Source organism: Hyaena hyaena, unplaced genomic scaffold, assembly GCF_003009895.1.
Source record: "Hyaena hyaena isolate Hyena2069 unplaced genomic scaffold, ASM300989v1 scaffold_392, whole genome shotgun sequence".
Classification (NCBI taxonomy): Eukaryota; Metazoa; Chordata; class Mammalia; order Carnivora; family Hyaenidae; genus Hyaena; species Hyaena hyaena.
Window position 1 is genome coordinate 1,044,387 of NW_024081017.1, and position 23,587 is coordinate 1,067,973.

At 54.3% G+C, this 23,587-nt stretch overlaps 2 protein-coding genes across 3 annotated transcripts in view; both read left to right on the forward strand.

Annotated features, from left to right (window-relative positions):
* Nucleotides 1-5,448: 5,448 nt before the first annotated feature.
* CUNH19orf38 (chromosome unknown C19orf38 homolog) lies at nt 5,449-18,566 on the forward strand. Of its 2 annotated transcripts, XM_039250936.1 has the most exons (7): nt 5,449-5,569; nt 6,617-6,928; nt 9,161-9,250; nt 10,180-10,207; nt 11,384-11,427; nt 12,613-12,650; nt 18,012-18,566. In XM_039250936.1, exons 1-7 carry the CDS (start codon nt 5,539-5,541, stop codon nt 18,159-18,161), a joined length of 693 nt encoding a protein of 230 aa, XP_039106867.1. In that variant the 5' UTR covers nt 5,449-5,538; the 3' UTR covers nt 18,162-18,566. The 2 variants fall into 2 exon arrangements, with proteins under 2 accessions (XP_039106867.1, XP_039106868.1); XM_039250937.1 differs by lacking the exon at nt 9,161-9,250.
* Nucleotides 18,567-19,885: 1,319 nt separating this feature from the next.
* CARM1 (coactivator associated arginine methyltransferase 1) overlaps nt 19,886-23,587 on the forward strand; it is a 40,300-nt gene continuing 36,598 nt past the window's right edge. The window contains exon 1 of the mRNA XM_039250959.1: nt 19,886-20,111. Within this exon, the coding sequence (XP_039106890.1) occupies nt 19,886-20,111 (226 nt within the window). The remainder of the gene's footprint in view (nt 20,112-23,587) is intronic.

Sequence of the window (23,587 nt, forward strand, 5' to 3'; positions counted from 1 at the left end):
ACGCGGGGCTCGAACCCACGAACCGCGAGATCATGACCTAAGCGAAAGTCGGACGCTTAACCGACTAAGCCACCCAGGCGCCCTCATGTGGGTGCTTCTGAATGCCCGAGCTACCAGGAGAAATGCTCACCCTGTTTCCTCCTAGCTTTTGGCATGTCTGTTGTGAAAATGTAATAAAGGGAAACCTTTAAAATGAAGTCAGGAGGGGAGCCTGGGTGGCTCAGTCAGGTTAAGCATTCGACTTCGGCTCAGGTCATGATCCCGCGGTTTGTGGGTTCGAGCCCTGCATTGGGCTCTGTCTGCACTGACAGCTCAGAACCTGCTTTGGATCTTCTGTCTCCCTCTCTCTGCTCCTCCCCCACTTTCTCTCTCTCTCTCTCTTTCAAAAAGAAAAAGAAAATTTTAGATGGAATTAGGAGGACAGAAGGGTGAACGCTCACAGCCTGCCACTCATTGTCAATGGCAGACCTGACAGGAAGAGATGTGCCTTGCAAATTGATAACTTTCCTACCTGATTTTACTACGTCAGCAGGACGAGGAAAGGTTTTCCCTTCCCCTGGGAACAGCCCAGCCACCGAGAGACGGTCACAACTCACCCGATGAAACATCGCTCCACTTCCAACCGCCAGTTTAATCCAATGGACCGCTTATCGGTAATGGCCTTCCTGACTTCCCCCTTCCCTGTATTAAAAGGGCTCCTCTTCCTCGTTCAGACCTGCCTCCACTTCTGCTGTCCTGAGTCGTCCGAAGCTTGCTTGTCCTTAGTTGCATCTCTGTGCCATTCCTGAACAAACCCATTTTTGCTGGCAAAACCATTGGTTAATGCCGCCCCCAGTTATACCACTTTGCCCCAGGTGGCTGTGGGTTCTTCCCCTTCCCTTACGCCGTCTTCCAGGAATGCATTCTGAGGTCAGCGGACAGAGCGCCTTGAGTCGGTCCCCAGGTCACCCTCAGACATGTTAGATCAGACCAGCACTGTCCTGCCCACCCCCGACCTCCAGCGTGCTGGGAAGGAGCTGAGGACAGGGTGAGGAAAGCACCACAGCACCTTCCTGCCACGTTCAGGTTTCCTCTTCGTTTTGATTCGGCGGTCACTTGGTTGGCGTAAACCCTTGGCTGTTTTCCAAAGTTCAGATAAACGGTTGATTCTGTGTCTGCTCAGTTTGTCCAAGCTTACGGGCCCTTGGAGTTACCCACTCCGCAACTTCTGCCGCCACCCGGGGCCCGAACGGGTGATTCTCGTTTCCTTCGACTGAGCAAAAACTCTCCCCTGTCCCAGGTATTCAACAAACATTTGTTGAGTGTCTGACACTGTGCATAAAACAGACTCTGTGTATGTCTTCACAAAGCTGCCATCCAAGCGTAGGAGCCAGGTTACACACAGGCAAGCTCAGCGCTTGGGTGGCTTCGGGTAGCTACAGGCACTAAGGAGTAAAGGGTAGGTGGAGATGGATGGCTCATTTCACCTGGGTGGAGTCAGGGAAGGCTTCCCGGAGGAGGTGGCATTGAATCTCAGACTTGAAGTAGAAGGGAGAGGAGGTGGGCAGAGAGAACAGTGCCCTGAGGTGGGAAGGCACTCAGAGGGCTCAGGGGGCAGCAAGGAAATGGAGCAGAGGGAGGGGAGTAGCCAGAGAAGAGATGAGAGCAGCTGTGCAGGCCACATATACAGGGTCCATCTTCCCTTGTAGCACTGGCACCTGTAGTCAGCCTGGGGCTCTTAACAACCATGGGGAGTTGGCAAACTAGCCTCTGGAGACCACAGATCCCCCGACATTATAACCAAAAGATTCTGAGAGTGTGTGCTAGACAGTCGTCGTGCAACCCCCCCCCCAACCCCACCCCTGAGCCATTCTCCACCCTTCCCTACCCTGCCCTGCACCCTAGGACGCTGATCTCTACACACCGGGTCAACTTAGCTGCCTCTCCCTCTGGCATCCAGTTGGGTTCGGCCCTGGGGGGAGATATGAGGAGGAGAGGAAGGCGTAGGTGTATATCCTCTGGCTCCCACGCTGTTGGTCTGTGTGCTTCTACCAAAGCCTGCAGCTCCAAATCTCTCCAATTCCACAGCTGCGTTCCTCCCTGGCAACTTTAGGCCTGAGCTGGTAACAGCTTCCTGACCCTGGGGAGTCAGCATCCTTTGCTGATTTACCTTCACCCTGCCCATGACCCCTCAGCTGTACCTCTTACAGCTGCTATCCGTGACTAATGCAGGTAAGTGTGTCTGTTTTTCTGAATTCGGAATTCCAGGTTATAGGTTCCTGCGCCACGTTAAATACTCCCAGGATGAAGTCCTTAACATTCATCCAAGGACTTTAACACATATTATTCCCTCCACCTAGAATGTCCTTCCCTTGTCTCCTTCTCAGGGTTTTGGGGTCAGATAACACCTCCTCCCAGAAGCCCTCCCTGAACCTGCTGAAGCCAGGTTAGGAGCCGCCCTTGATGATTGACTCCATTTTAGCACTTCCCCCAACTGGACTCTCATTGCCTGCTTGTCTGACTCTCTAACCAAACTCTGAGCCTCCTAAGGGCTGGAGCTTTTTTTTTATTCCTCATGGTGTCCCTCACAGACAGCAAAGTCCTGAGCCCTTGGTGGAGCTCACTAAACAATTGGTAGAATAAATAAGGCAGGAATCTCTCTTAACTCTGTCTCCTACACATCCAGGATAGAGCAACAAAAATAGACTAAATGAATATTTTCTGGCTGCAGGTCAGACAACGAAATAGTGGTTCAGGGCCTCCTGGGTGACTCAATCTGTTAAGCATCTGACTTCAGCTCAGGTCATAATCTCATGGTTCATGAGTTCAAGCCTCACATCAGGCTCTGTGCTAACAGCTCAGAGCCTGGAGCCTGCTTTGGATTCTGTGTCTCCCTCTCTCTCTGCCCCACTCCCAATCACACTCTGTCTTTTTCTCTCCAAAATAAATAAACATTAAAAGAAAGAAAGGAAAAGAAAAAGAGAAAGAAGGAAAGAAAAAGAAAGAAAGGAAAAGAAAAGGAAAGAAAGAGGAAGAAAAAGAGAAAGAAAGAAAGAAAGAAAGAGAAAGAAGGAAAGAAAAAGTTGTGGTTTACTGTGTGCCAAGCACTGGAGTAATAAGCATTGTGAAACTACAAGAGGCACCACAGACCCATCCCTGCACCATGGAAGGAAGAGAGGAAGGAAGAGAGCTGGGTGAATTCAATAAATTCAAGCATGTTTTGTAAACCACCGTGATCTAATAATGGATATTTCCAGAATATTATACCAAAACCCTGCAGAATGTACTTTCACTTCAGGTGCATATAGAATGTGCATCAAGAAATGCTGGGCCATTAAATAAAGTCTCAATAAATATCAAGGGACTGAAATGATATGGAATATGTTTTCTGACCACAAAGGAATTAAATTGAAATTCACTAACAGTAAGCTATTAAAAAATCCCAAATGTTTGGAAGTTGACACATTTCTCAATAATATACAGGCCATAGAAAAAAATTCACAAGTGAAAGAAGAAAATATTTCTAACTTAAGCACAATATGTCAGAGTGTGTGAAATGCAGTTAAAGCAGTATATAGAGGTAAATATATAGCTTCAAATGCTTATACACAAAGATAAAGTTTTAAAATCAATGATCTAAGCTTCCATCTTAAGAAGCTATGAAAAGAGACAATGAAACACAAGGTAAATAAAAACAAAAAGACAAAGCAATGAAATTGAAAACAGAAAATAGAGAAAAACAACAAACCCAAAAGCTAATACTTTGAAAAGATTAATAAAACTGATTAATCCCCAGCAAGACTAATCAGGAAAAAAAGAGAAACCACATGTTGCCATTGAAAGAAGGGACATCACTACAGACCCTACAGATACACAAAGGATAATACAGGAATATGAAGAGTCTTATATGGATAAGTTCTACAACCCAATTGAAATAGACAAATTCCTTGAAAATATAAATGCCAATTTGGGGGCGCCTGGGTAGCTCAGTCGGTTGGGCAGCCAACTTCGGCTCAGGTCATGATCTCACGGTTCATGGGCTTGAGCCCTACATCGGGCTCTGTGCTGACGGCTAGCTCAGAGCCTGGAGCCTGTTTCAGATTCTGTATCTCCCTCTCTCTCTGACCCTCCCCTGCTCATGTTGTCTCTCTCTCTCTCTCTCTCAGAAATAAATAAAACATTAAAAAAATTTTTTTGAGAAAATATAAATGCCAATTTAAATAAAAGAACATCACAAAGCACTGTAGTATAATTCAGCCAGAAAAATTTTCTAAGTTCAGAGGGATCTGGAGAGATTTCTCAAAAGTGATATTTAAGCTGAGACCTGAAACAGAAGTGCAATTTTACCGGGTTTCCCACCCCACCCCCTGACAGTGTATTAATTTTTTAAAGTTTATTTATTCTTGAGACAGACAGACCATGAAAGGAGGAGGGGCAGAGCGAGAGGGAGACCCAGAATCCAAAGCAGGCTCCAGGTTCTGAGCTGTCAGCACAGAGTCTGAAGTGGGGCCCAAACCCATGAACCACAAGATCATGATCTGAGGTGAAGTCAGAGACACCAACTGACTAGGCCACCCAGGCGCCCCAGAATTTTATCCGGTTAATAGAATTGTGTCCAAGACAGGAGACACAGCATGTACAAAGGTCCTGACGTTGGAATAAGTTTTGTGTATCCAAATAAAAAAGTCCGCAGTAATGACCCTTTTTGTTGTTTAATTTAACATATGCTTACATCCTTCCCTGGGGTAATCCTCCCCGTAGACCTGCTTGACTTGAACAGGAAGAGAGATCAAAGCAAACTTACTGGTAAGACAGACCTTTGGAAGTTTCTGGGCTGTAAACAGGAGGCAATTTGTTCTGTAAACTGTATCATTTCCTTATTTTGGAGCCTGGGTTGCCTTTCACCTGGCTGGTGACGAGCCTGTGGCCTCACACTGGGAGCACTCACACCCCTCTAGGCATTGCACTTCATCTCATGAGTTCTTTGGATCTAATACCTGATACTCTTAGCCCCATTATCCAGAGCAGTGAGCTGAGGCTTCAAAGAAGGACCTTATCTTCCCTGAGGTCACAGAGCCCCAACAGTAACCACTGTGCTCTACCAACCTCTGCCAAACATACATTTCAACTTTGGAACTGGCTGGGCTGAGGTTTGTGTTTTGGGCATGGGTTTCCCAAACAGCCCGTGGTCCTTGCCCTTCCTCTTCAGGAGGAGAAACACACACACACACACACACACACACACACACACCACACACACCACACACCACACACCTGACCGTCTTAGCCGTTTGTCCCTCCTCCCCTCTCTGCAGCACGGTGGCCACCAAGGTGCAGAGCAGTGCCAGGATCTGGTGTGCATCCGTGGAAGGGGTGGGGAGAGGAGAGAGTCCCTTTCAGTAGCCAGCTGTGTGTGTGCAACTTCCTGCTAGTGAGGAAACATTCGTTCAAATCAGCCCTGGTTCTCCTTTCCCCACTCTGGCCTCACAGGGGAGTTGGCAGCGAGCCGTGGGCCGCGCTGGCCTCAGCCAGATTTCCTGGCCAAACTCAGGAGAAGAGATGCCCTGGACTGTCCTGCTCTTTGCAGCCGGTGAGCCTGATGTCCCCTGCGCCACCCCCACCCCGCTCCGCCCACCCTCGCCCACCTGGTCCTGCTCTGGGGACAAGAAGCCTTCCCCAGGTGCTGGAGGAGTCTGAGCCCTGACAGTGGCTTTCTCTTAGTGGGCCCCCCATCACCCCCCCCATCAAGGATATCAGAAATCCTGCCCCACTGGGGACAGAGGTGCCCACGCCCCATGACTCAGCCCCGCTTGGTTTCTCCAGGCTGCTACCTCCACGGCTAGGCACCAGGAGGATCCGCTGGGGGGTGGGGGAGTCGCTGAGCAAAGGTCCGGTGGCCGGACGAGGTAGATCTCACTTGAGCCAGACGCTCTGCTCAGGAGCCTGGGGGCAGCTGGGGAGACACCGGTCCCTCCTGCAGGAAACTATACCCCAAAACCCCAATTCCTCTCCGCAGCCTGGGAAACAGGAGAAACCCTCTGCTCTCCCTTCCTCCTGTTCTTTCCCAGGCTTATCCCCTCCAGCCACCCTGGTCCCTGGAGACCCCCACACCCCTTCCATTGTCCCCGCATTTGCCTGTGCTCCTCCTCTGCCTGGAATGCTCTCCCCAAGCTCTTCCTGTGTTACCTCTTAAAGGAAGCCCTCCACGACTGCACCAGCCAATGCAGCCTTCCCGTTGCCCTGTCTGGTGTGCGCACAGTGCTTCTCGCCTCCTTGAGAATGTCAGTCCCCCCGGGGCGGGCATGTCTAGCTGTCTGGCCGTTCACTGCTCTGTCCCCAGCACCTAAAACAGGGCAAGGCACACAGTGAGTGCTGTTGATTGAAGCGCCAAGGGTATAATTGCACTGCTCCGGTAACCGCTGCTGTTATAATAAAATGGCTCAACGGCAGTGACCCCCCCCCCAGCCAGGTGCTAGCACCTGAACCCCTCAACATAGCAGCGGAGTAGGGATGACCAGCCTCGAGCAGTAAATAAAAACCAAGGCCCAGAGGGGGTCAGCCCCTTGCCCAAGGCCACGGAGCCAGACCGGCCTCCGTTCTAACCACTCACCCCGCACCCCTCTTTCCTGCATTCCAGGCTCCTTGGCCATCCCACCCCCGTCCATCCTGCTGGTGCCCCCCCTCCCCAGCAGCCAAGAAGACCCCATCCACATTACCTGTGTCGCCCCCTGGGGCTTCCCAGGGGCCAATTTCACGCTGTACCGCGGCAAGCAGGTGGTCCAGCTGCTGCAGGCCCCCCCAGACCAGCTGGAGGTCACCTTCAACCTGAGCGGCAGGGAGGCGCCCGGGGGCATGTTCTACTGCCGGTACGGGGTGCTAGGTGAACACAGACAGCCGCAGCTGTCGGAATTCAGCGAGCCTGTGAGTGTCTCCTTCCCATCCTTCCCAGGTAAGAACCCCCCCTGCCCCCCACGGGGCCCTCACTGCCCGGGGGCTCCGTTTTCCAACCGCTGAGGCTTTGCTTATACCGTGCCCTCCGCTTCATGGGACAAGCCAGGCCTCGAGCCTGCCAGCGCTCACTTGCCTTTCCTTGGTCAATCCTCAGTCATCACATGCGAAGTGTCCCGCCCGCACCTCTCCCCATGTTGCAGATGAGGAAACTGAGGCATCAGAGATGACGGGACTCACCCCCAAGTCACGTGGCTAGTGGGCCACAGAGCTGGGAGTTCGTTGGCTCCCATAGCTAGGCGTTTACACCTCCACACTCTGCTTCACCCTCCCCTCCTGGCCACAGAATGTTGTTGAGCCCGTACGGAGCACCAGGCGCTGGTCCCGGCCCTGCAGTGTCCACCAGCGAGCGAAACAAATGTCCCTGCCCTCTAACGGCTGACATCCCGAGGGGGTGCAGACAGACGATAACCAAGGAGTCCAGTAACTGTTCAGTGTGCCCGCAGGAGACCAGTAAAGTGGCAGGGATGAAATACAGCCTGGTAAGGGGCGTCATTTTATTTTACTGTATTTTAATTTGAGAGAGAGAGCATGTGTGTGCATGCGTGAGTAGGGGAGGGGCAGAGGGAGAGAGAAAGAGAGAGAGAATCCCAAGCAGTCTCCATGCTCAGCGCAGAGCCTGACGCAGGGCTCCATCCCACAACCCTGGGATCCTGACCTGGGTAGAAATCAAGAGATGGACACTCAACCAAAAGAGCCACCCAGGTGCCCCCAGGGTGTCATTTTAAATACAGAGAGTGGCCAGGGAAAGCCTCTCTGAGGACCTAAATGACAGGCCAGCGAGATGTGGGTATCTGGGGCAAAAGGGTCCCAGGCAGAGAGAGCAGGCTGTGCAAAGGCCCTGAGGCCATAACATGCCGGGTGTGACTGAGGAACACAGAGGCCCCTCTGTAGGGCTGAAGCATAGCAGGCGAGGAGGAACATCAGGGGACAAGAGAAAAGGGAGGTGGCAAGGAGGATCGTCCTGCGCCTTTGGCTGCATCAAGGACTTTGGCTTGTTGTCTAAGTGAGACAGAAGCCTGGGAAGGTTGACGTTTTTCTGTGGTCTTTTCAGGACAGGGGGCTGGGTGTGGGCTCTGGATCAAGGAGCAGGAGGGAGGGAGGAGCCTCCAGGTAGAGCCTCTGCATAACCATCAATCAGAACTTTCCAGCTGCAGAGAGAACTTTGTTGCCACCAGAGGCGTTGCTGTTACAGAACAGTCTGGGTCTTTGAGCTCCACTATCAAAGGCCCCTTCTCTCACCTTGAGCCTGTGGGCTCGGAGTGCGGAGGTGGCAACATCCCTCCTGTCCCAAATGAATGAAAGAACAAGGCCTGACAGTGTGAGAACACCAAGTCCATGTCTCTCCTTCCCCTTCCTGGCTTAGCTCCTGGGTTCCATGGGGATCAGGCCGTCTCCTTCTGTCTCCCCAGAGAGATGTCCTCTGTCTGGGGAGGGGCAGCCAAATGCCTTTCAGAGAAGTAGATGCTGAAGCTGGGGCTTCATGTTTTTGTGGCTGATCTCTGCATGGACCTCAGGGTCTACCACGGGGCTGGGGACGGATGTCATCTTACCCCCTGGCACCCGGCTGAAGCCTGGAGGACTCTCAGGCTGCAAGTCACTGGAAACTTGACTCACACTGGCTTCCGAAACAAAAGGGAATGTGGTGACTTGTCAGGCTGAAGTCGGTTTGCAGCGCTGACTTCAGGCATGGCTGGATCCAGGTGCTCATTAAGAAGTCGGGAATCAATTGCCACCTCTCAGCTCAGCTTTCTCCTATATCTTATTCTCAGGCAAGACTTCCTCTTCATGGCGTCAAAATGTGCCTAGAAGATCGAGATATATATATATCTTACCAGCTCTGTAATGCTGGCCAGAGGAACAACCCTCTCTTCCCAGCAGCCTAGCCAAAGTCTCAGAATTAGCTGTCATTAGCTCAGCTTTGGCCGCATCCCCGAGCTCATCGCCATGGCTGGGGGATGGGGGGGATGTGCTAACTCACCAGTGAGGAGGTTGCTAGATCCCCATTCCAGCTACATGCAGGTCAAAAGGTAGGGCAGTATGGGGGGGAGGGGGAGGGAGGCGGCTGGCTTGCCAAAGGGAATCTGGAAGAATGACAGGTGTCCCACTTCACCCTGCACCCTCGCAACTCCTTGGCCTGCCCCCCCACCCCCTCTTTCTCGTGTTCTTCTAGTGCCTACTTGGATCCTGGCACTCTCCCTGAGCCTGGCTGGGGCCCTCCTTCTTGCTGGGCTGGTGGCCACTGCCCTGTTGGTCAGGAGAGGTAAGAGCAGGCAGAGAAAGCGGCGCACTGGCTGCCAGGGTGCGGCCCCTGAACATGTGAACGTTCTCATTTTCTCAGAGCGTGGGGGCACACGGCGCGGGAGGTCTGACTCCAGACTGAGCCGTGAAGTCTTCCAGAACGCAGTGCGTTGCTGGTGGTGGGGCAGGGGAAGGTGATACACACATGCGTGCGCGCGCGCGCACACACACACTCACACTCACACTAAAGTTTCTTTGAAAGAGAGAAAGGATGGGAGTGGGTGGCGAGGAGGGGACAGAGAAAGGGGGAGAGAGAGACTCCCACGCAGCCTCCGCGCGGTCAGCACGCAGAGTCCGACGCGGGGCCCAATCTCACAAACGGTGAGATCATGACCTGAGCCAAAATCAAGCGTCGATCTCTTAACGGACTGAGCCACCCAGGTGTCCCGATATATATTTTCAAATTATAAAATACAGAAAACATAAAGTTTTACATCTTAACCCTTTATAAGTGTGCGGGTCATTAAGGCATTAAGGACGCTCACTTTGCTATGTGACCATCACCAATGTCCATCTCTGGAACTCTGTCATCTGCCCAAATGACACTCTGTCCCCTTTAAACACTTACTCTCCTTTCCTCCTCCCATAGCTCCTGGAGTCAACCACTGAGATTGACATTTAAAACAACAACAACAATTTTACCTGCTTGTTTCAAGTTTTCACCCACACATTACTCATGCAGGGGAGGGGCGGGGCGGGGTGGGGGTTTGCAGTATCTCTCCTGTTGCGTGGCAAATTTGCCAGAGGAGAAGGCAGGTTTGGGTCACAGACGTCTGAGGGGGCCTTGGGATTCGTGTGTGTGTGTGTGTGTGTGTGTGTGTGTGTGTGTACAAGCAGGATGCAGCCATGACCCAAATCTAATAAATGCTTGTTTATTTTTTTGGTTCCCAGTTAAAGTAAAAAAATTGCAGAAGAAAAGGTGAGACCATCATCTCCGGAGGCCCTCAGAGGGTGGTTTGGGGGGAATAAATACCAAAGGGTTGGGGGATATGGTGCAGAAATTCCCGTTGGGTCTTAAGGACTCGGAGACATGGCTGGGTTCTGGGGACAGATGGGGACTTCCTTGGCTGGGCGGGCACTCCGGTCCACACAGCGCCCTCTGGTGGGAGGGTGGCTTCGCAGGATCAGGCGCCACTTCTAGCCGAGGTGCCGGGCACTGGCTAGGACACTCTGCAGCTAGAGCCCACGATAGCTCACAACTGCAGAGGAAGCTGGCTTTTTTTTTTTTTTTTTAAGATTATTTATTAATTTTGAGAGCGACAGAGCACGTGCAAGCACGTTAGCGGGGGAGGGGCAGAAAGAGAGGGAGAGAGAGAATCCCAAGCAGGCTCTGCACTGTCAGCACGCAGCCCTACCCGAGGCTTGAACCCATGTGAGATCATGACCTGAACCGAAACCAAGAGTGAGGTGCTTAACCGACTGAGCCGCCCAGGCGCCCCTTGGAAACTGGCTCTATAAATAGCTGTGTTTTGTTTTATTTTAAAGTTTATTTGTTCTGAGAGAAGGAGAGAGGGAGGGGCAGAAAGGGAGGGAGAGAGAATCCCAAGCAGGCTCCACGCTGTCAGCTCACAGCCGACATGGGGCCCGAACTCATGAACCACGAGATTACCACTGGAGCTGAGTTGGTTGCTCAAATGACTGAGCCAGCCAGGTGCCCCTAAATAGCCCCATTTTATAGACAAGGAGACTGAGGCTCAGTGCTGAGTCACGCAGGGAGCAAGTGGCTGAGTCTTCCTCACATCCCTTAGCCAGTGCTGGGGGAGGGGAGTGGCATCCCGAGGGGCTCTGCTGTGCCCAACTTGCAGCCTGGAGGCAGCGGCCCTGGTTCCTGGGCACTAGGATGTCCCAACTGATGCCAGCCTCAGTTTCTCCTCTCTCAGAGAGGGGTGAGCCCCCGGCTACCTAGTGGCAGAGAGTTAGCAGCAGCCCTAGGGATCAAATCCCGACCTCACCTGGAGGTGGGGCGCCTTTAAGAGAATTTCCATCTGAGGGACTTTGGGAGGATGCAGAGGAAGGTGTGGAGTGAAAGCCAAGTTTGGAGCCCAGGGCTTCCCGGGACAAGCCTCACTCCCTCCCCTCCCGTATCCCTTTGCAGAGAGCGAGAATCCTGCTGGGCCCAGATCAACTTCGCCACCACAGGTCTGTGCCTTTTTACTCTGATCTCCTGCTGGGTCAGGGTCATCCCTTCAAAACTCTGTCGGGCCTCATTACTTGCTCCTGAACCTCTACTGCGGCTGCTCACTTCCCTTAGTCAAGAACACATCCTCTCCACCCTCTCCTGCCCCCCCCCACCCCCCCCAGGTTCCAACTCTCGCATTCTCTCTTTGCCTCATCCTCCCGCTGCGGTCATCCTGACCTCTGCCTACAACACACTTCCTCCCTCCGGTCTCAGTCTAAAGGCCACCTTCTCTGGGAAGCCTTCCCTGACTCCCTAGACAGGGTCTGTGCTTTCTACTTATACTGCCTCCAGCACCCTGTGATTCTTCTTACCCCTCAGGAGAAACACAGGAAACCACTGCGTGCTGCGTACGTAATGCTCGGCCCCCGCCCGCCCCACCCCCCCACCACGCCGGACGCTCAGTTCCACGCGGGACAGACGCAGTCCGTCCCCCGGGGCATCCTGGGTGCTTTCACAATGCCTGGCTTTCACGGTCCTTAAATGGAGCCCCCCTCTCCCCGCCCCTTGCGATCCAGAACGTGTCATTCCGGAGGCTTCCACCAGGGGGCGAGAGGCAGCCAGTTTGTGCTCTGCGAGGCTCCGGAAGGGGCCCCAGGGGAGAAATCCCATCCTCTAGTTCTTTCACTGGCCACACGTTTATTGAACCTCTGCTACGTGCTAACGTTTGGGGGGGCGTCCCTCAAGGACCAAGACAGGTGGTCACAAGCCCCTACTCCAGTGCGAAAACAGTCGATGGAAAGTGGGACCCTGTCTGGGCTGAGGAGGGTGGTCCCCGGGGTGGGGAGATGAGGTTTCAGCAAAGACCTGCAGGGTTGGAGTAGCTGGGTGAAGAGTAGGCGATTGGAGGAGCCCCGGGGGCGGTGGAGGAGCTGAGAGGTGCTCTGTAAAGTGGGAGTCGAGAGGAGAAACCCATTTATTAGAACGCAGAGAGGGGCCCCTCAGAGAGGGGACACCTTTCAATTTGCAGCTGGGAACGGTTCACCACGTGGAATGTTCTGGAAGGGACCAAAGCATGCTGGGTCAGGGATCCCAAGCCCTTCGACTCGGTTGCCGTGACGCCTGTGTTTTTAGGGGGAGGGCCCCCGGACGGCGGTGAGCAGGGATTTTAAACTGACCCCTGGTTTTCCTTTCTCTTTGTATTTTAGATATGACCTTTGACAACTCCCTGTTTGCCATCTCTGCGGTAGGTCACTTCATGTCTTGCTTCCGGTCTTCTGCTGACTGGCCTAACCTTACGAAGGCCGCCACCAGGCTGGGTCGACCAGATGTCCCTGAGCTTCGGGGATCCTGGGAAAAGCCCAGAATCACTGAGCAGGGCGGAGAGTTGGTTCGGACAAATCCCAGGGGACTGCAGGCAGCCTTGTGGGACAAAGGGCAGGGTCCCCCGGGGCTGGAGCTCTGGGACAAGAACAAGGCAAGGCCTCGAATTCTTTTATTTTATTTATTTATTTATTTATTTGTTTGTTTATTTATTTATTTATTTTTATTTTTAACATTTATTCAGTTTTGAGAGACAGAGAATGAGTGGGGAAGGGGCAGAGAGAGAGGGAGACACAGAATCCAAAACAGGCTCCAGGCTCTGAGCTCTCAGCACAGAGCCCGATGTGGGGCTCGAACCCACAAACCATGAGATCATGACCCGAGCTGAAGTCGGATGCTTAACCGACTGAGCCACCCAGGCGCCCCAAGGCCTCGAATTCTTCAGCGCTTCCTAATTTCTCTGGGCGGAGACAGACGATGCCACGTGGGGTAGGAGTGAGAGGGAAGCTCACTCCTTACTTAGGGGAGTTTCACTCCTTACTCATAGACAGGCGGCAAGCAGGGGGTGGCTATAGAAGATTGCTCCAGGCTCGGGACGCGTTCTTGGCCCGGTCCAGAATCACTGGAGTGGAGCCGAGTGAGGAGTCGAGGGGAGCCCCGCGGAGCACTTTCACTTTTTGCCCCAAGTGAAGTGGGAGCCATGGAGGGTTCAGAGCAGAGGAGGGAGGTGACCGGTACAGGTGCTCACAGGCGCCCTCTGCCGGGTGCAGGCAGGGCAGATTTGGGGGGCGGTGTGGACACGCCGGAATGCGGGCGGGGGTGGGGCACGGAGGCTGTGGGGGCGCCGAGGGAGACCAGAGACAGGCGACTGCACTGGTCCAGACTAAGTGATAGGTGACTTGGTCCAGCGTGCTGGCTGCAGAGGTGAAGAAGCGAACAGGTGCGGGTCAGTAGATTCCGGGGACAGGAAACGCGCGCTGATTTTGGATTGGGTGGTGGGCGGAGGGAGCAGGAGGAGGGGGGCGGGGGGAGCCCTGAGGCGCTGTAGGTTTGGAGGGACAAGGGACAGGCGACCTCTCCCAGCGGTGCCCACGGGCAGGTGGAGACGTGAATCTGGAGCTCTGCAGGGAGGGGCGTGGGAATTTCAACGGGCCGCCAGTCACAGCGGTCGGTCGCTGGTGTACGAGTGTGGCAGGCAAGGCAAGGGCCACCTCACCCCCCCCCCCCCCCGGAACAAATCCTGGGTGCTTAAGAGACAGCCGGCAGGCAGGGAGATTCTAAAACTTTGAGAAGACACGCAGCTCATTATCCGAAAGACATTTACAATGAAACAAGTGGAAACAGATGAAGACAAGGGGAAACATGTAAAAAGTATCTTAGTCCCGCGGCGCCTGACGGGCTCAGTGGAGTGGGTCGAGCATCCGATTTCATGATGTGACTGTTCACGAGTTCCAGCCCCGCATCGGGATCTCCGCGGTCCTCCCCACAGCCCGCTTCAGATCCTCCGTCTCCTTCGTTCTGCCCCTCCCCCCTCTCGAAATGAAATAAGCATAAAAGGGACGCCTGGGGGGCTCAGTTGGCTAAGCGTCAGACTTGGGCTCAGGTCATGATCTCAGGTTTGTGGGTTCGAGCCCCGCGTCGGGCTCTGTGCTAACAGCTCAGAGCCTGGAGCCTGTTTCGGATTCGGGTCTCCCTCTCTCTCTGCCCCTCCCCTGCTCATGCTGTCCCTCTCTCAGAAATAAATAAAACATTAAAAAAAGAAGAAATAAACATTAAAAACATAAAAAATGTTTTTAAAAATAAATAAATAGTTGGGGCCCCTGGGTGGCTCAGTCGGTTGAGCATTGGACCTCGGCTCAGGTTATGATCTCGCGTTTTGTGGGTTTGAGCCCCGCATCGGGCTCTGTGCTGACAGCCAGCTCAGAGCCTGGAGCCTGTTTCAGATTCTGTGTCTCCCTCTCTCTGACCCTCCCCTGCTCACGCTGTCTCTCTCTTTCAGAAATGAATAAAAACATTAAAAAATTAAAAAATAAATAAAATAAATAAATAGAAAGTATCTTAGTCCCAGGGCGCCTGGTGGGCTCAGTCAGTAGAGCATGCAACTCTTGATTTCAGGGCCATGAATTCTAGCCCCACATTGGGTGTGGAGCCTACTTAAAAAAAGAAAAAGGAAAGAAAAGAAAAGTGTCTTCGTTCTTGTGACTCTATAGTTTTTTTTTTTTTTAATTAAAAAATGTGGTGGGGTAGGGGTGGTGATTGGGTGGCTCCGTCAGTTAAGCGTCTGACTCTTGATTTTGATCATGATCTCATCGTTCCTGAGTTCAAGCCCAGAGTTGGGGTCTAGGAGGGCCGTGTGGAGCCTGTTTTAGATTCTCGCCTTCTCTCAAAACAAATAAACTTTAAAAAAGTTGGGGGCGCAACTCGCTGGCTCAGTTGGTACAGAGTGCAACTCTTAATCACAGGGGTGTGAGTTCAAGCCCCCACATTGGACATGGAGTCTACTTTAAAAATACATATTTTTAAAATATGAAATACATTCATATGTCAACCTTATATATGTAGTAAAGTATCCTTCTGTCACTAACCGCTGTCTACCCACTCATCTCCTCCACACGTACAGGTAACCACCTGTAGCAGCTTATTCGAGTACATGCAAGGAAAGGTAAAAATAGAGCATCTATATCCTCACCCTTTCTCTTCTCTTTAAAACATTTTTAAAATGTTTATTCACCTTTGAGAGAGATAAAGAGTGCAAGCAGGGAAGGGGCAGAGAGAGAGGGAGAGGGAGAGAGGGAGACACACAATCCCTAGCAGGCTCCAGGCTCTGAGCTGTCAGCGCAGAGCCAGACTCAGGGCTCGAACCCATCAACTGTGATATCGTGACCTGAGCCACTGACTGAGTCACCCAGGTGGCCCATCTTTTCTTTCTTTCTTTTTTTAAAAGTTTATTTATTTTGAGAGACAGAGAGAGAGAGAGAGAATGAGCAGGGGAGGGTCAGAGAGAGGAGAGAATCCCAAGCAGGCTCTGCGATATCAGATCCCATGAACCAATCCCACGACCCCGTGAGATCATGACCCAACCCACTGAGCCACCCAGGCACTTATCCTCACCCTTTCTAACACAAATGATAGCATGCTATCCACACTATCTTACTTCTTTTCCGGGGTTTAAATATTTTTCCCCAATTTTTTAAAGTTTATTTATTTATTTTGAGAGCGTGCGAGCAGGGGAGGGGCAGAGAGAGAGGGAGAGAATCCTAAGTAGGCTCTGTGCTTCCACCACAGAGCCTGACGTGGGTCTTGAACTCACAAACTGAGATCATGACCTACACTGAAACCAAGAGTTGGATGCTTAACTCATTGAGCCACCCAGATGCCCCTATCTTACTTCTTTTCCTTAACAGTAAATTCTAGTGAGATATTTTCTAGCTTTTTTTTTTTTCATCATGGTAAACTATACATAACATAAAATTTACCATTTTAACCATTTAAAAATATTATTTATTTATTTTGAGAGATAGAGAGAGAGAGAGAGAGAGAGAGAGAGAAAGGGGGAGGAGCAGAGAGAGAGGGAGACAGAGAATCAGAGCGGGCTCTGAGCTAACAGCAGAGAGCTGATGCGGGGCTCGAACCCACAAACTGTGAGATGGTGACCTGAGCGGGGGTCGGAAGCTTGACCAACTGAGCAACTCAGGCGCCCTGTACCATTTTAAGCATTTTTAAGTGTCCAGTTCAGTGGCATTAAGTACATTCATTGTGTGTAGCCCTCCCCCCGTACTTCTCCAGAACTTTGCCTTGCAAAAGTGAAACTCCTCCCCCACTGTCCGCCAATTTCTCATTCTTAACAAACCCCAGCCCCCGCCTCCCCCTTCCCCTCCCCTTCCCCAGCTACCATTCTACTTTCTGTCTCTGTAGATTTGCATATTCTGGACACTTTATATAGAAATGACATCATATAATGTTCATCCTGTTGCATCTGATTTCATTTAGCACAATGCCTCCAAGGTTCTTTCATGTTGTAACGTGTCAGAATTGTATTCTTCTTTTAAAGATTTTTTTAATGTTTTATTTCTTAGAGAGAGAGAGCGTGAGCAGGGGAGGGTCAGAGATAGAGACAGAATCTGAAGCAGACTCCAGGCTCTGAGCTAGCTGTCAGCACAATTCCTGATGCGGAGCTTGAACCCACAAACCATGAGATTATGACCTGAGCCAAAGTTGGACGCTTAACCGACTGAGCCATCCAGATGCCCCAGAATTGTATTCTTGTTAAAGTATAAACAAATCGGTTAATGGACACTTGCAGGGGGAGGGGGAGAGAGAGAGAATCCCAAGCAGGCTCCACACTCAGCTGGATTGGGGGCTGGATGGTGAGATCAGGATCTGAGCTGAAATCGAGATTCAGATGCTTACCAGTCTGAGCCACTCAGGCACCCTGAAAATTTTTTTAATGCTTATTTATTTTTGAGAGAGAAGGAGCGAGCGAGAGAGAGCACAAGCCAGGGAGGGACAGAGAGAGGGACATACAGAATCCGAAGCAGGCTCCAGACTCTGAGCAGACACTGACATGGGGCTCAAACCCACAAACCATGAGATCGTGACCTGAGCTGAAGTCAGACCCTCAACTGACTGAACCAGCCAGGCGCCCCCTAAAATTTTTTTTAAGTTTTTTTTTTTTTTAAGTTTACTTATTTTGAGGGGCACGTGGGTGGTGTGATATCATGTCCTGAGCTGAAACCAAAAGTCGGACACTTAAACCAAGAGTCAGCCCCAGTTCGTCTCTTCTTGACTGGCATTTGGGGTAGGAGCCTCCAAGGCGGAGGAGAGGGTAGACTTCGGAGGAAGGTTTTGTGGGAGCCCAGAGCAGGAGGGGAAGGGATGACATTAACAGCTTTGTTCACTTAACAGCTGGTGCTTGCCACGTGCCAGGCACTCTAGCTATTTTATCCCTTTCTGTTTTGCAGCAACTCTAGGATTATATGAGCCTTCTCCCCATTGCACAGAAGGAAAAAGTGTGGCACAGAGGGGTTACATTACTCCCCTGAAGTCATACTTTTAGGACAGGGTGCAGCTGGGGTTTGAACCCAGGCTGTCCCATTCCCTACCCAGCATACAGGAAGCCAGGAGGGCGGAAGGCAGGGTCCGGGCCCTAAAGCTCTGGGGGGGGGGGGGGGTGGCTGAAATGGGACCTGAGGAACTGGGGCAGTCTCAGTCTCAGAATGTAGGGAGACCCGAGATCCAGAAACCCCAAATCACGCTCTGCTCTGTTTTTCCTCCACGGACAAAGAAAATGAACCCAGAAGAGGATCCAACCACCCTGCATGCCTGCTCGGGCTCCGGCGAGACATCTGACAACTCCGGACCCCGGAAAAGGCCCACTTCCACATCCTCCTCGCCCGAGCCCCCCGAATTCAGCACCTTCCGGGCCTGCCAGTGAGGCTGAGGATCGGGGCTCCCTCTGTGTCTGTGCCCGAGGTCCCTGTAGCTGCTTTCGGTTTTCTGGCTGCTGCTTTCTCAGGGAACTGAACAGAGGAGATGACGGGAATCCTTGACCTTGGGACCTTCCTCAACAGAGGGGCAGGAGTGGCAGAGGGGTCGCCCACATTGTCCTGGAAGCTGGACGGAAAGCGGGGAGACTCCCTCCCACCCAGGAGGGAGATGTTAGGGTCCCTGTGGCCCCCAGCTGGACCGCACACCCTTCCGGTTTCTTCCTCCCCCTGCCGCATCTGACTTGACCAGCCCAGCTGGGTTTTTGGAGCACAGGGTACCTGGGGGTATGTTCTGTATGTCTGTCCTACTGGTATGCCTAAGTTATTAATTACAACACGTGTTGAGCTGTTCCCAAGGTCTCCATGGAGTGTAATCCTTCAAGCCCAGGATCTCTGGGTCTAATCACTGGATGTCTAGTGGGAGGAGGGGAGCAGTACCCCTCACGTGCATGCTGTCAAGGTATATGGTGAGGCCCACGGGGGTACAGGAAGGGGCCAGTGTCATGCGGGGCCTTTGCTAAAGTCCTTGCACTGCTGAGTACAGGGAGTGGAATGATGGGGGCATTGAGGAGCCCCGGAGAACTGTGGGAGCTGCCGAGGGTGGGAAGCCACCATAAGCGGTTTTGGACCCTCCAGAAGAGAGCAGTTAAGGGGGAACTTGGAAGACAGATGTGTGTGTGGGTGTGTGTCCCTGTGAAGAGGGGCACTTGACCCTGCTCTGCTGGATTCGTTCGCTAGTCATCGCTGGGGGAAAGGGAGGGGCTTAAGGGAGGGGCCCAGAGGAGGGATCCAAGAAATTTTTGTGGGGGAAGAGATGGCCAAGGATGGAGGAGGAGGGTGCTAGGGGAAGCGGGAGGAGGCGATGGGGAAGAGATTAGGAGCAGCTGAGCGCTGGGAGAAGGGACCTTCTCGCGGAGTCAGGTCGGGGGCGGAAGCTGAGTCCCACCGCACACCGATTCTCCCTTCTGGAGGGCTGGGGTGGGGCCACAGGCTGGGGGCGTGTCCCGGAGCCTGGCCCCGCCCCTCGCCCCGGCCCTCCGAGAGACCCAAGAGTCTCACAAAGCCACATCCAGTGGGAGGGAGCAGGACCGGTATAGGGGAGGGGCCTCGTCGTAGCTGCGCCCGGCCCCCCGCGTGCCTCCTCACAAAGCAGGGCAGGGCCGGGGGGCGGAGCTCGGCCGCGGAGGCGTGTCGAAGCGGACGGGCGTCAGACGCCCCCTCCACCGTTCCGGGCTGGGGAGCCGCCTCACAAAGCACGGCCGTTTGCGCGGGGAGGGGGTCACGGGCGTGTCCACGCGGCCAAGCACCGCCCCCCGACTCACGCTCCGCCCCCGCCGTTCCTGGACCGCCGAGCCACCTCACAAAGCCGCGACCTTACGCGCGGGGCGGGGCGGGGCAGCCCCGCCCCCCGGCGCCCTCTTCCCCCCTCCCTCCGTGTCCCAAGGCGGCCCAGCAGGGGGCGCTGCGCCACGGGGCCGGGCCGCGGCGGCAGTGGCGGCGAGGCGGAGCGTGGCCGGCAGGCGGCGCTGCCCGGCTCGGCCTCGGCCTCGGCCTGCGCGGCGGCGGCGGCGGCGGCGGCGGCAGCGGCGGCGGCAGCGGCGGCGGCGGCCTGGGCCCGGGCGCGGCGGCGGCGGCGGCGGCGGCGGCGGCGGGGCCTGGAGCCGGATCTAAGATGGCAGCGGCGGCGGCGGCGGCGGCGGCGGGGCCGGGCGCGGGCGGCGCAGGGGCGGCGGTCCCGAGCGGCGCGGGGCCCTGCGCGGCCGTGTCCGTGTTCCCCGGCGCCCGCCTCCTCACCATCGGCGACGCGAACGGCGAGATCCAGCGGCACGCGGAGCAGCAGGCGCTGCGCCTCGAGGTGCGCGCCGGCCCGGACGCGGCGGGCATCGCCCTCTACAGCCGTGAGTGCGGGGCCCCGGGGCTGGGCCGCGCGCGGGGGCTGCCCACGAGGCCGGCCGGGCGGGGGACCCGGGGCGGGAGGGACGCGGACGCGGCCAGGGGCCCGGGGCCCCGGAGGGTGAGGGGCCCTGAGCCGTGGGGGGCCTGGCGTGGGGTCCGTGGCGCCGGGGGCCGCGGGAGCTGGGAGTGGGGGCCCCCGAGCGAGGCGAGTGGAGGGACGATGTCAGGGGGCAGAGAGAAAAGAGGGCGTGCGTGGTGGCCAGAGGTGAGGTGCCCGGAGTGCGGTGGGAAGCGGGAAATGGGGGAGTGAGGGCCCTGAGATTGGGAGGGGGCGGGCAGGAAGCGGGGGGCCGAGCGGGGAAGGTGAATTCGCAACGTGCCGGGGGCGTGGGGGCAGGGTGGGAGGAAAGGGGGCCGGGGGTGTGGGAGAGGTGGGAGTCTCCGGGGGCGGGTGTGGCCGCTCTAGGGGAGGAGGGAGGGGTGCGGGCCGCCTTTGGCCATCTCTCGGCACTCCCTGGACTGCTAAGGACACTTGGAAAGTGGTGCCCGGCCTGGGGCGGCCTGGAGGACCCGGTTCCACCTACCGGGAGCGTTTTGGCGGTCTGGACCCCCGTGTGGGAAACTTCGAGACCTGGGGAGAGGGCCCACGCCAGGGCGGTGCGAGCCGCTGGATGTGCTCTTGGTGGAAACGTGGAAGGGTAGGGCCCCTTCTTGGTGTCCGGCTCCGAAGTGAGAGGTAACGCAGCCTCCTCCCTCGCCACGGTCCACTGATCGTTCTTTTTGGGGATGTGAGAAGCTGGTTACGTTTTCAGAAGCTAGTTTCAAAAACTGACATTTCAGTGGAAAAAGAAAATCACGAATAAGTGTTTTGCCAAGGCCCCCGAGTCTTTGTGCTTCATCCTTTTCCTTTCTGTTACTCTTTTTTATCTGTTCTCTTTGATTCCTCATTTGCTTGTTCACATTTTGCTATTCTGTTTCATTCAGCTTTGTCTCGGGGTTTCTCGCTGGAGGCTCTTGGGAGCCACTCGGGAGGCCTCTGCTGGCTTTCCGCCGGTGCGAATTTTTTGCCACTTTGGGAAGAGGGGGATCCACAGGAAAGCTGGTAGAGCAGTTGGTTCACACGGGGGTCTTCGTGCACCTCTTATGCCCAGACTTATGCCCACCTCCCACGTGTCACACCTCTTTTTGCTGCGGCAGAGCTGGGTTTTCTGGGACCAGCTGAGAGGAGAGGCGAGAAAGGTGTCCCAGGAGGACATCGGAGCTCAGGACAGGCGCTTCTGCTCCATCCAGACTCGGCCGCTCATTTGGAGGGTATTGATAACGAATAAAGATGAGCCGGGGGGCGCCTGGGTGGCTCAGTCGGTTAAGCGTCTGACTTCGGCTCCGGTCATGATCTCATGGTTTGCGAGTTCAGGCCCCGCATCGGGTTCGCTGCTGTCGGTGGGGAGCCTGCTTCCGATCCTCAGTCTCCCCCTCTCTCTCTGCCCCTCCCCCCGCTCATGCTGTCTCTCTCTCAAAAATAAATAAAACATTTTTTAACAAATGGGGAAAAAAGAGAATAAAGATGAGCAGCGTTTCTCAAACTAGGGTCCTGAGGCGAATCCTGAAAGCAGTTCCAGGAGAGTTGGGTTTTTCTTTTGTAAATAAATATGTCTGGTTTTTGAACAGTCTTTGATTTATGGAAGTATTGGGGACATAGGACAGAGAGCGCCCTCATATACTCCACACCTGGTGTCTCCTATGCTCAGCACCATCCTCCAAGGAGGGTTTTTACATTTTATGCTTTTTGTTTTGATCTTGACCGTTGTTGTTACTCGTTACAAAGATAACATTCCCTTGTAGAGGTAATTTGTAACGGAAGCATTTGTAAAGAGGAGAAAGTCCATGCTTCTGAGATTCAGATCCTCAGGGATGATCTAGTCTTCCAGGGTCCGAAAGAATTTTTTTCCTCTTTAGGTTTAAGTCACATTGATGTGGGGGCTGAGAACATGGGTCAGCTGAACCGGGCTGTGTTAATTCCTCAGGGCTGCCGTGACAAACTTTTTTTTTTAAGTTTATATTTATTTTGACACAGAGAGAAAGCGCATGCACAAGTGGGGGAGAGGCAGAGAGAGCGCGCATGACCCGAGCCGAAGTCGGACGCTTACCCAGCTGAGCCATGCAGGCGCCCCTGCCATGACAAACTTGGTGACTTAAAACCAAAGGGATGTGTTCTTGTACAGTTCACGGCCAGAAGTGTGACAGGAGGGTGGTGGCCTCACCCTTGTGTCTCTGTGTCTTTTCCTATAAGGACACCTGTCATTGGATGCCGGGCTCACCCTAAACCCAGAATGATCTGCCCTTAATTACATCTGCCAAGACCCTTTCTCCCAGATGTGCCACTTGCTCATGTAAGGGAGTTAGGGCTTGGACGTATTTTTTTTAGGGCCTGCTACATGGACTAGATTGGTGCCCTGCCGGTATCTGTGAGTCTCTGTGCCTCAGTTTCCTTATTGGTAGAATGGGGGTCACGGCGCGACTTTGTGGCACATAGTGTGTTTGTTCCGCAAACTAGTACTTCTGTGTCGGGGCACCTGTTCCCGTAAGAGGCTGGGGTCGGCAGTGACCTCCGAGTGGGCTCGGTTCCCGCTCTGGCTCCTGAGCAGGGGTGGAGAGCAGGGAGCACAGGGAGGGATTGCCCTGGAGTGCGCCGAGTACCAGGCTGGGGTGGGGGTGGGGTTTGTGCTCCACCTCTGGAGCTGAGAGCGGCCCGGCCTGCCGGGTAGAGAGCGCAAGCCACCCGTGTCCTGGAGAGTCACAGATGATCCGGCCGCTGCAGGCACGTGCGGGCATGTGGCGGCTCGGCGGACCTGGGCACTCGGGGGGCCCCACTCGGAGCTTTTGGCCTTTTCCTGGGATGAACGTGCTTACCCGGCCTCAGCATTTCCCAATCTGGACCCTTCTGAAGCCTGATTGCTTTGGCCAGTTGAGAAGGTATCCGGAGCCCTGTTCTGCTCACCTGTCCTTCATGAGGCAGGGTTCTGCCAGCTGTGTGTGATTCCCACCCCTCCCCCACCCGGGATTCAGATCTGCGTGTGAGTACGGACAGGGCGGTCGGCCGGGACACGAACCTCCCCATGCCTCCCGTGGGAGGTGAGCCAGAGGTATGCGTGGGTGCTGGTGGGGGTTCTGACCGGGGGGTGGGGGTGGGGGGTGGGGTGTGTGTGTGTGTGTGTGTGTGTGTGTGTGTGTCGTTGGTGTGGGTCACCAGCTGTGCGGCCTTAAGCCGTTTCACCTCCCCTGAGGCTGCTGCCTCACCTCTAGTAACACGGCCTCAGTTTCCTCTTCTGCAATGGGAGTCATACCACTTGGGGCCCAGAAATGGGGGTGAAGTGGACCGTGGGAGTGTGGAGCAGGTGTCCGGGGGTAAGCTAAATATTTCAATAGATATTATTATTATTATTAAATGTTTTATTTGTTTCTGAGAGAGAGAGACAGC

Excerpts from the sequence above, each read along its gene's own strand:
- CUNH19orf38 (XM_039250936.1), top strand. The coding sequence starts at position 5,539 with ATGCCCTGGACTGTCCTGCTCTTTGCAGCCG. Across the intron at positions 6,929-9,160 it reads CTCCTTCCCATCCTTCCCAG|TGCCTACTTGGATCCTGGCA; the intron begins GTAAGAACCCCC and ends GTGTTCTTCTAG. Across the intron at positions 11,428-12,612 it reads GATCAACTTCGCCACCACAG|ATATGACCTTTGACAACTCC; the intron begins GTCTGTGCCTTT and ends TTTGTATTTTAG.